Source organism: Oryzias latipes, chromosome 23, assembly GCF_053564925.1.
Source record: "Oryzias latipes strain Hd-rR chromosome 23, Olatipes_Hd-rR_3.1".
Classification (NCBI taxonomy): Eukaryota; Metazoa; Chordata; class Actinopteri; order Beloniformes; family Adrianichthyidae; genus Oryzias; species Oryzias latipes.
In genome coordinates, this window is record NC_136259.1 from 26,595,742 (window position 1) to 26,607,742 (window position 12,001).

The window sequence follows — 12,001 nt, forward strand, 5'->3', positions numbered from 1 at the left end:
CTGTAGGACGGACATCAGTTTCCTGGGTTACTCAGAACTCACTTGGGTGTGTTGTGGTGTTTTGGGTTTCCATGGTTACAGGCCTGTTTTTAAAGCAGTTTTTATTTTTTAAAAGATCAACATTTTCCATAAAATCAAACCAAAGTGATTCTGAACAAATCCAGCGGTGGGACTGAAGTGGAGCCTCTTCCTCAGGTGTTGCTTCTGCAGGTGAGTGGGTTCCTGCTCTTTGATTGGCTGGGCTGCTCGTCCATCAGGTGTTCCTTTAGTCCTTCTGGTTTCGTGTCGCCGTCCCTATGCGCTGTCATGTCCCTTCTGGGCTCACCTGCAACCTCAGGTGAGCCCACTGTGTCCGGGTGTGAGCGCCACCCTCAGGTTTCTCCAGGACAGTGCAGAGGTCTGACTGAAACGGACGGCGTCCGGCTGTTTCTCTGAGGAAGAGCTGTGACGAAGGCGGGGGGGGCATGGACGGCCTCCTGGTGTAGACCCCCTCTCTGCCATGCAGGCTCTCAGACGGTAAGGACGGTTCACCGTGTCCACTACTGGTTCCACCGGAGAACAAAGACTGGCTCTCAGAGACAGATGGATCGGAGTGCACCTGAGAGCCACAGAGGACACTTCAGTGACTGCTCTGGAAAAGACAACACTCAGCCTTCTCAGGTGAACTAACGTGCTATGTTCTGTCTGCACGCAGCCCCCAGGGAGCCGTGCTGCTGTGGGCGGACCGCCTCCAATTTTATGGTTCATTTAGAGAAGCAAGAAAATGTCCTCGTCTGTGTTTGTTCCAGAACCTGGTTCTGGAGGAGAACTAAAGTCTACAAGTTTACCTCACAGGGGACGAAACAAACACCTTTCACAAACACAGGACTGCAACAAACTACTCAGCTCATACCAGAGCTGCACGTTTCCCCACAGACACGGGTTCTTCAGGGTTCTGCGCTTGGCTCCTCCGGCTGATCCAAACCAGCACAAACAGGAAAAACAACAGAACCATCAACAAAACCACAGCTGAGACCAGAACCGCGAGCCTGCTGTCCACGTCCGCAAAGAGCTGCTGCTCCATGAACGCACCACGGGGCACTGAAACACAGAAAAGGCCCAGTCAGTGAATGCGTCATATGGTACAGAAACAGTGTGCAGCATAGTACAGTACAGTAAAGTACACTGTACTGTACAGTATAGTACAGTATGGTACATTACTATACTGTACTATAGTACACTGTACTGTAGTATACTGTACATTATAGTACAGGATGGTACATTACTATACTGTACTATAGTACACTGTACTGTAGTATACTGCACAATATAGTACAGGATGGTACATTACTGTACTGTAGTACACTGTACTGTAGTATACTGCACAGTATAGTACAGGATGGTACATTACTATACTGTACTATAGTACACTGTACTGTAGTATACTGTACAATATAGTACAGGATGGTACATTACTATACTGTACTATAGTACACTGTACTGTAGTATACTGCACAGTATAGTACAGGATGGTACATTACTATACTGTACTATAGTACACTGTACTGTAGTATACTGTACAGTATAGTACAGGATGGTACATTTCTATACTGTACTATAGTACACTGTACTGTAGTATACTGTACAGTATAGTACAGGATGGTACATTACTATACTGTACTATAGTGCACTGTACTGTAGTATACTGCACAGTATAGTACAGGATGGTACATTTCTATACTGTACTATAGTACACTGTACTGTAGTATACTGCACAGTATAGTACAGGATGGTACATTACTATACTGTACTATAGTACACTGTACTGTAGTATACTGCACAGTATAGTACAGGATGGTACATTACTATACTGTACTATAGTACACTGTACTGTAGTATACTGCACAGTATAGTACAGTATGGTACATTACTATACTGTACTATAGTACACTGTACTGTAGTATACTGTACAGTATAGTACAGGACGGTACATTACTATACTGTACTATAGTACACTGTACTGTAGTATACTGTACAATATAGTACAGGATGGTACATTACTATACTGTACTATAGTACACTGTACTGTAGTATACTGCACAGTATAGTACAGGATGGTACATTACTATACTGTACTATAGTACACTGTACTGTAGTATACTGTACAGTATAGTACAGGATGGTACATTTCTATACTGTACTATAGTACACTGTACTGTAGTATACTGTACAGTATAGTACAGGATGGTACATTACTATACTGTACTATAGTGCACTGTACTGTAGTATACTGCACAGTATAGTACAGGATGGTACATTACTATACTGTACTATAGTACACTGTACTGTAGTATACTGCACAGTATAGTACAGGATGGTACATTACTATACTGTACTATAGTACACTGTACTGTAGTATACTGTACAGTATAGTACAGGATGGTGCAGCCGTGAGTTTTTGGTCTGCCTGATCAGAGCTGCTGCTGATTCTGGGGGAGGTCCTAGTCAGACAGAACCCTCCTGTGATCCGGGTCATGACCTGGAGGTGGTGACCTGGAGGTCGTGGCCGTCATTCTCACCTGCTTGTCCTCTCTGTAAGACCTCCACATCCACTAAGGCAGAAGCTTCTTCTCCAGATTCTTCATCTCTGGCCACGACCTGCAGAGCCAACATGGAGGACAAACGGTAGATTCTGCATGTTTCCTCCACTCTGCTTCACTTTGGACGGTTGCTTTTCCTGACTGGAGTCACACTGTGAAGCTTTCAGTCTCTGATGCTTCTGCTGCTTCCATTTAATCTGCTCCTGCTGGGAGGCACTGAATGAGCTCACCTGGGGAGTCCCACCTGAACTCAGGCATCACTGGAGCAAAGCATGAAACGTGTTCCCGGCTTCATTACAGACAAGAGTTAAAGTCACCTGCAAAACGTGTCTGTCAAAAGCTTGCAGTTGGTCAGTTCTGCCGATCAGAACCCCCTCTTGGGTCACTTGGTACAGTCCAGATGGAGGCAGAAGGAAGTAGCGGATGTTTTGGTTCAGTCCCTGTTACAGACAGCATGGATGAGTTCTGTGTGGCGTAAGAACAGAACAAGATGTGTGTGGGGGGGGGTGTTTACATCAGAGAAGTCGGGGTCTAATGCCTGAACCTGTAACACCTGGTTCCCGTATGTGGAGACAATGGAGGCGGGGCTAGAGTTCTGGATGATGAATCCTTTGAAGGTGGTTCTGTTGAAGACCGGGGGGAACATATTCTCACCCAGAACTCTGACCAGAACTGTTGCCACGCTGTATTTCAGCGGATCGTCTACCTGGCACACCTGGATATAAGGAGATTGCAGGTGGCCTGGTGTTGATAAAAGTTATCTACAGAACAGGAAGTGATGCGTTACCATGATGTTGAGTTTGATGGTCGAGGGCAGACGGGGTCTCTTCACGCCTCCTGTTATCCTGAGCTCACCTGTTCTGTTGTCGATCACAAACCTGCCCCCCTCATCACCTGTGGGGTCAGACACACCTGGTTCACGCCAGCATTCATTCCATGTTGGACTGAACCTCACAGCGCTCCTTACCTGACAGGATGGAATAGGTGAGAGGACAGTTGATTCCTCTGTCCCCGTCCTGTGCTTTTATTGGACCCGGAGAAAACTCCAGAACCTTGTCCTGAAACTGAAGCAGACTCACCTGCTTAACATGACAACCCAACCTGAACCCATCCCCTGCCTGAAAGAACCAGAACTGCTGGAGTTGCTTCTAAACCCTTTCATACTCTGCATCCCCATTTAAGCAAGGCTAGGTTCCCATGGCAACAGGTCCCCCTGAGGCATCGGGGTCTCATCGGTAGGTCCTGTCAGTGCAGGAACAACCTGCTGATTGTTACGCTCCCACCACCTTGGGGGCATCAGAGAGCGTATTTCCGACCTTCAGAACAAGCTGCCTGCAGACAAAAACCTGCTCCCGTCAAGCTAAAGCAAGGGGTCAAACCAAACAAGAAGTCCCTCAACCGAAAGGCGTCACCCTGTTGACGTCTAAGCAAAAGACGTGAAGGTGTCTACGCTGCTTCCAGGAGAACCAACCGTGTTCCGGTTCTGTGAGGGCGCTGACCTGCAGAGCTGCTTCAGGGGTACCTGGTGTTTGTGGGAGATGTTTGCTGTGTAGACGGGGTTCATGCAGACCGGAAAACTCTGAGACACCAGCATGCAGGGCAGGAAGTGAGGGTACTGGTCATCCCCGTCCTGGACGTTTATGGTGAGGACTGCCGACACGTTGAACCTTTCCACGGTGTTCCATTCCTGGGAGTTTATTCCACAGGACAGTCACATTCTGGTTTGTGAACGACGGCGAGCAGAGGCCTCCAGATGGAGTCTGAGCTTTGCAAAGGGTGGAAGCAGTCCCTTACCTCGGCCCACAAGACGAGCTGCAGGCAGGTTCTGCTCTCAAAGTCCAGAGGTTTGTTCAGAACCACTTCCCCAGAGTTTGGCACATCGATCCTGAAGAACCACGTGTCTGCCTGGAGGCAGGAACGATGCTGGATGTCATCGGGGCGAATGTTTAGTGGAGCCATGAGAGGGGAACCTTACCGATGACCGATCGATGTCGTAGCGGATTTCGTCTCCGTCTGCATCCACTGCCTTCACCGAGAAAAGAACGGAGTCCACAGCAGCCAGCTGCAGAACAGAACCGGATCAGCACCAGTGTGTTTCTCTGGACCCGCTCCAGCCCCAATGACCCTCCTGCAGTTATCTGCTGCCCAGAAACATCAGCTCCTCTGTGGCTGTTCTGGGTCCCTGTACAACTGAAGCATCCAGACCTGAACCTGAACCTGAACCTGGACCTGGACCTGGACCTGGACCTGGACCTGGACCTGGACCTGAACCTGGACCTGGACCTTGGGTAAGACACTGAACCCCCCCCCCCCCTTGCCTCTGGTGGTTGGCGCCAGTGTTCAGCAGTGGAGCCGCCACCAGTGTGTGACTGTAAAGCGCTTTGGGCCTTGTAGGTAAAAAAAAGCGCTAGATAAGTATACGCCATTTATCTGGATCTGGATCTGGACCTGGACCGGAACCTTAACCTGAGCCTTAAATCTGAAGCTGAACTACTGTTAGAGTTTAACTACCCCTCCCCCCTCCCACCAAGTCTGGGGGTTTCAGTTCTGCTTTTGGTCAAGGTCTCTGCTGTGACTTCTGCCTACTGTCTGCACACTGACGGATGAAGACCATGGTGGCCAGTTGGATGCTTTACCTCGCTGATGCTCAGCGGTTGGATGCTTTCCTGCAGGAACACAGGCTTGTTGTCGTTTACATTCAGGATCTCCACTAGGATTCGGTTCTGAATCTGAAGGAATTTCACAAACCCGGAATGACTTTGAGGAAACACCTCTGTTTGTTCACCAGCATTTGTGACTTACCTGCATGACATCATGTTCGTAACAGGTGAGCTCTGCCTTCAGAACGGATCCGTGAACCTAAGTGGTAGACACACCTGAGTCAGTGGTTGAAGGGAAACCGGCCTGATGAGCATCCAGGTGTACCTCTCGGTCCAGGACTCGGGATGCAGAGGAGTTGAGTCTGATGGACCGACCCTCTAAGTAGAACCAGTCGGCGTTCCTGCCTGTCAGACACAGGCGGACGGGACGGGCTCCTGGATCAGTACCAATGCTGATGTTGGAGATGAACTGACCCTTTGGACTGTTTTCTCTGACCGAGGCGAAAATGTCCGAGCCGCCACGACACAGACCTGCAGGGGGCAGGGGGGCAGGCGGAGGATCCGCTAAATGGTTTCACTGATCCGGACTTGATCTGGAACCACACACTGTGACGAGCTCACCTGCAACAAGGTGACACGATGCTCTGACAGCCAGCTGCCACAGCAGCAGCCTGCACAGCCTCAGCATCCTCATTTGGATCGGTACCAGACCACTGAGCCGGGTCTGGAGATGGACATGTGAGACCTTCATGAGAGGGGAACAGACTGGACTGACCATCCTGATCACTTTGGTCTACCTGCCTGCTGGATCAACCACACAGTCTGCGTCTGTAGTATTATGCAGTACACTGCAGTACTCCGCAGTACTCTGCAGTACTCTGCAGTAAGTAACAGTTCTCTGTATCTGTGACCTTAAGCCGTCAGCTCCGGGGGTGACGTTCTTTGACTTCCTCACTCATCAGCCCTTCATGCCATGAAGTCAAACAGCTGATTCTGGTGTGGACAAAGACAGCAGTGTGTGATCAAGAACTCTATAAGTGGTCTCGTGTTGCACATTGGCGTTCGTGCTGTCGCATGGCGCCAGTGGTCTGATGACATTTCATTTCCCTGCAGTCCTTAATAAAGACATCATATCTTCTTCTTCTCCTTTGGGCGTTTCCCTCCAGGGTCTCCACAGCCAATCAGCTTCCTCCGTCTTTCTCCTGCATCCTCTACCGGCAGCTACCTTCATGTCTTCCTTCTCTGCATCCAGAATCCTCCTCTCTGGTCTTCCTTTAGACTCAGCATCTTTCAGTCTCAACTAATCAAATCTAGCCACAGGGGTTGTAATCTAGCCACAGGGGTTGCAAGCCAGTTACTTCTGTGCCGGTCCCAAGCCCGGATAAATAGAGAGGGTTGCGTCAGGAAGGGCATCCGGCGTAAAAATTGCCAAAATAACCATGCGAATCATCCACAACACTTTAGACATACCGGATCGGTCGAGGCCCGGGTTAACAACGACCGCCACCGATGCTGTTAACCTACAGGGTGTCGGTGGAAATTTGACTACTGTTGGTCGAAGAAAGAGGGGAGGCAGAAGGGTCCGTGACCAGAGAGAGAAGGAAAAAGGCAGGAACATAGGTTTGAGAATAGGGACTCTTAACGTTGGCACAATGACAGGGAAAGGCAGAGAGCTGGCAGACATGATGGAGAGAAGGAAGGTAGATGTACTGTGTGTGCAGGAGACAAGGTGGAAGGGCAGCAAGGCACGTAGTATTGGAGGAGGATACAAACTGTTCTATCATGGTGTTGATAGGAAGAGAAACGGGGTAGGAGTGATTCTGAAGGGGGAGTTTGTAAACAGTGTTCTAGAGGTGAAAAGAGTCTCAGACAGGATGATGAGCCTAAAGTTAGAAATTGAAGGGGTGATGGTGAATGTAGTCAGTGGGTATGCGCCACAGGTTGGCTGTGAGTTAGAAGTGAAGGAGAGATTCTGGAGTGAGTTGGATGAGGTCATAGAGAGTTTTCCCAGAGGAGAGAGAGTTGTTATTGGAGCAGACTTTAATGGGCATGTTGGTGAGGGCAACAGAGGTGATGAGGAGGTGATGGGGAGGTTTGGTGTGAAGGAAAGGAATCTGGAGGGACAGATGGTGGTGGACTTTGCAAAGAGGATGGAAATGGCTGTAGTCAACACTTACTTCCAGAAGAGAGAGGAACATAGAGTGACATACAGAAGTGGAGGTAGGAGTACTCAGGTGGACTACATCCTATGTAGACGAGGTCATTTGAGAGAGGTTAATGACTGCAAAGTGGTGGTAGGAGAGAGTGTAGCCAGACAGCACCGCATGGTGGTGTGTAAGATGACTCTGGAGGTCAGGAAGAAGAAGAGAGGGAAAACAGAAAAGAAGACCAAGTGGTGGAAGCTACAGAATGAAGAAACTTGTGAGGAATTTAGGCAGAAGTTGAGACAGGTCCTGGGTGGTCAGGATGAGCTTCCAGATGACTGGGAAACTACAGCAGAGATTATCAGGGAAACAGGTAGGAAGGTGCTTGGTGTGTCATCTGGAAAGAGGAAAGACGGTAAAGAGACTTGGTGGTGGAATGAGGAAGTACGGGAATGCGTCCAGAGGAAGAGGTTGGCTAAAAGGAAGTGGGATGTAGAAAGGACTGAGGAAGGTAGACAGGAGTACAAGGAAGCGCAGCGTAAAGTGAAGAGAGAGGTGGCAAAGGCCAAACAGAAAGCTTACGATGAACTATATGACAGGTTAGACACAAAGGAAGGAGAGAAGGACTTGTACAGGCTAGCCAGACAGAGAGACAGAGATGGGAAGGACGTGCAACAGATAAGGGTGATTAAGGACAGAGATGGAAAGGTGCTAACAACCCAAGAGAGTGTACAGAAAAGATGGAAGGAGTATTTTGAGGAGCTGATGAACGTGGAAAATGACAGGGAAAGAAGGGAGGAAGATGTGGTTGTTGTGGAGCAGGAAGTAGCCGAGATTGGAAAGGATGAGGTTAGGAAGGCTCTGAAAAGGATGAAGAGCGGAAAGGCCGTTGGTCCTGATGACGTACCTGTGGAGGTATGGAAGTGCCTAGGAGAGACAGCAGTGGAATTTCTAACAAGGTTGTTCAATAGGATTTTAGAGAGTGAGAAGATGCCCGAGGAATGGAGGAGAAGCGTTCTGGTTCCGATCTTTAAGAACAAGGGTGACACGCAGAACTGCAGCAACTATAGAGGAATAAAGTTGATGAGCCACACAATGAAGCTGTGGGAAAGAGTAGTGGAAGCCAGGCTTAGGAAGAATGTGGAGATTTTTGAGCAGCAGTATGGTTTCATGCCCCGTAAGAGCACCACTGATGCCATTTTTGCTTTGAGAATGTTGATGGAAAAGTACAGAGAAGGTCAGAAGGAGCTGCATTGTGTGTTCATAGATTTAGAGAAGGCGTATGACAGGGTGCCGAGGGAGGAGCTGTGGTACTGTATGAGGTCGTCTGGAGTGGCAGAGAAGTATGTCAGAGTAGTTCAGGACATGTATGAGAGAAGTATGACGGTGGTGAGATGTGCTGTAGGTCAGACAGAGGAGTTCAAGGTGGAGGTGGGACTACACCAAGGATCAGCTTTGAGTCCTTTTTTGTTTGCTATGCTGATGGACAGGCTGACAGACGAGGTAAGACAGGAATCTCCCTGGACAATGATGTTTGCGGATGACATTGTAATTTGCAGTGAGAGTAGAGAGCAGGTGGAGGAACAGCTAGAGAGGTGGAGGTTTGCTCTGGAAAGAAGAGGCATGAAGGTCAGTCGTAGTAAGACAGAATACATGTGTCTGAACGAGAGGGATCAAGGTAGAAGCGTTAGGCTACAGGGGGCTGAGGTGAAGAAGGTGCAGGAGTTTAAGTACTTGGGGTCAACAGTTCAGTGTGATGGGGAGTGTGGAAAAGAGGTGAAGAGGCGAGTGCAGGCAGGTTGGAGCGGGTGGAGGAAAGTGTCAGGAGTGTTGTGTGACAGAAGAGTGTCAGCAAGACTCAAAGGAAAGGTGTACAAGACAGTGGTGAGACCAGCTCTGCTCTATGGGTTAGAGACGGTAGCAGTGAGACAGAGACAAGAGGCTGAGATGGAGGTAGCGGAGATGAAGATGTTGAGGTTCTCCTTAGGAGTGACCAGGTTAGACAGGATAAGGAACGAGTACATCAGAGGGACGGCTCATGTTGCCTGTGTTAGCGACAAAGTCAGAGAAGCCAGACTGAGATGGTTTGGACATGTTCAGAGGAGGGATAGTGGATATATTGGTAGAAGGATGTTGGAGATGGAGCTGCCTGGCAGGAGGGCAAGAGGACGGCCAAAGAGGAGATATATGGATGTCTTAACAGAGGACATGAAGTTGGCTAATGTTAGAGTAGAAGATGTTCATGATAGAGTGAGGTGGAAAAGGATGATTCGCTGTGGCGACCCCTGATGGGAAAAGCCGAAAGAGAAAGAAGATCTTTCAGTCTCAACCATCTCAGTCTGGCTTTATCTCCAGAACCTCTAACATGTTCTGTCCCTCTGATGTCCTCATTCCTGATCCATCCTGGTCCCTCCCAAAGAGAACCTCAGCATCTTCATCTCTGCTTCCTGTCTTCCTCAGTGTCTCTAGGAAACAACATGGCTGCTCTCTCCACACTTTTCTCCACCCATTCCAACCTGCCTGCACTCTTCTTTTCCACTCTCTCCGTTCCTCTGGACTGTTGACCCTAGATCCTTCAGATCCTCCTTCCTCATCTCTTCTTCCTGTAACCTCACTCTTCCTCTTGGGTTCCTCTCATTCACACACATGTTCTCCGTCTCACTGCCGCTAACCTTCATTCCTCTCCTTTCCAGGGCAAACCTCCACCTCTCTAGCTTCTCCTCCACCTGTTCTCTGCTCTCACTACAAATCACAGTATCGTCTGCAAACATCATGGTCCGTGGTGGTTCCTGTCAAAGCTGATCTATCAGCCTGTCCATCACTATTGCAAACCCCACCTCCACCTAAAACTCCTCTGTCCCCCCTACAGCACACCTCCCACTGTCTTACAGCCCTCATACATGTCCTGCACTAACATACTTCTCTGTCATTCCGGACCTCCTCATACTTTACCACACTTCCTCTCTGGACATAAACTTTCTCCAGATCTACAGACCGTGTCTCTCTGACCTTCTCATCTCTATCAACATCCTCAAAGCAAAGATTCCATCTGTAGTTCTCTTTCTTGGCATGAAACTCTCCTGCTGCTCACAAATGTTCACTTCTCCTCTTCGTCTGGTTTCAGCTACTCTTTCCTATCACTTCATTGTATATAAACTTTATTCCTCTGAAATGAAGACATGAAATACTAACAAGAGAAAGAAGGAGTAGCTTTTAGCAACAAAAGTAACAACAGAAATCTAAAGATGCAACAATTCAGTTGAATTTCCGGGCCACAGTTTTGATTCAGTTCAATTAATCATTTGTGGGTCCAAAACAAATTTTATTTTTGAATTTCTGAAGTTCTTCCTTATTTTGCTAATAAGTGAGCAACAATGAAGAAAAGTTTCTACTAAGCCTGGTAAAGTGGAATAAAACTATAAAAATGTAAGAACTACAATAAATTAACCTGTTTGACATTTCAACCTAAACACACTGAAATTCATCCAAACGTTCAGACGGAACAGACGAGAAGTCCGGATCACCGTCACCCCAATGAACCAGAACCTTCGTCTACCAGGAACAGGAAGGAGGGATCAGAGCCTTTTCACAGCTACCCAATGAAGCATACCTCCCTCAACCAACACCGTTTGGGATGTAAGGCTGGAGCTTTAAGACGTTCTCAACAGTAAGAAGAGAACGTCGGATTCAGCAATGTCCCTCTGTAAAGTATGGAAATGCACCATCACACACCCCTACCATTACCCTGGAAGAACTGCCCTCTCCTGGGGGTACAAATGCACAGATCCTTCAAGGATCTAGTGAAGGGGAAGAGCTGCTCACATCAGAACCCAAACGTTCTTCAATCTGAGGTTCCATCAACAACCACCCTCTGCTCCAGAACTCAGAGACTGAAGAGCAGGAAGTACTAAAAAAAAAACATCCTGAAACTGAAATCCAGTCGGGTCTTCTCATCTTCATCATCCTCATCCTCATCAGCTCCTTCGTTGTTATTTGTTCCTTTGGTTCTTTTGGGTGGGGGGGTCACATGGGGGGTTGCTTTCATTTTTCATGGAGGACTGTAGTTTGATTCCACAGTGAGAGGTGGCGTCTGCGGCTGACCACGAGTCCCTGCCCCCCCACAGCCGAGTACTCACCTTCCCGCGTTACTGCAGGTAGCTAACGCCTCTCCATCCGGCTCAGTTCAGTCCAGACTTCAGCTCCATGTGTTCCTGTTTCTGCAGCAGACTGCAGCTCTTTGTTGGAGCTTTTGGGGGGGGGGGGGGGGGGGTCAGCTGCTGGGTGTGCTGCAGTGCATGCGTCGGATCGGGAGGCAGCTTTAGAGGGATTAGACGCATTAGGCAACTGCATAATTGGGCCACAACACTGAGGAACTTAAACCGATAGCAGCCCAGTACCGGCAGCTCTTTGCTGTGTTCTTCATCATCATGTCATCATCATCGTCATTCAACTTTTCGTTTGAAGTTCATCTTCTTTTTTAGTCTCCTAACGAGTTCTAGAAGCTGCAGCTCTTCTTCTCAGAGAACATCCGTCTTTCGTTGCGTTTGTGTCTTTGGTCAGAGTTTAGGAAACTGAAACTTTGTTCAAACTGAAACTGTCAGATGTTTCTCAGTCAGATGCAAACGGCTAGACTGCTGGTTTGAGCTCAGAATGTTGATCCATGGAGATCTGTAGATAA

At 48.4% G+C, this 12,001-nt stretch overlaps 1 protein-coding gene across 3 annotated transcripts; it reads right to left on the reverse strand.

Annotated features, from left to right (window-relative positions):
• Positions 1-84: 84 nt before the first annotated feature.
• cdhr5-rs (cadherin-related family member 5, related sequence) lies at positions 85-11,574 on the reverse strand. Of its 3 annotated transcripts, none has more exons than XM_020700439.3 (15): positions 11,460-11,574; positions 5,801-5,924; positions 5,505-5,710; positions 5,382-5,438; positions 5,216-5,308; positions 4,555-4,641; positions 4,374-4,484; positions 4,102-4,266; positions 3,547-3,643; positions 3,367-3,473; positions 3,094-3,294; positions 2,897-3,019; positions 2,559-2,637; positions 893-1,080; positions 85-598 (listed from the first exon to the last, which is right to left on the reverse strand). In XM_020700439.3, exons 2-15 carry the CDS (start codon positions 5,871-5,873, stop codon positions 305-307), a joined length of 1,881 nt encoding a protein of 626 aa, XP_020556098.1. In that variant the 5' UTR covers positions 5,874-5,924; positions 11,460-11,574; the 3' UTR covers positions 85-304. The 3 variants fall into 3 exon arrangements, with proteins under 3 accessions (XP_020556098.1, XP_011491718.1, XP_020556097.1); XM_011493416.4 differs by having other exon boundaries at positions 5,801-5,903; positions 11,460-11,569; XM_020700438.3 differs by lacking the exon at positions 11,460-11,574 and having other exon boundaries at positions 5,801-6,098.
• Between the last annotated feature and the right edge of the window lie 427 nt (positions 11,575-12,001).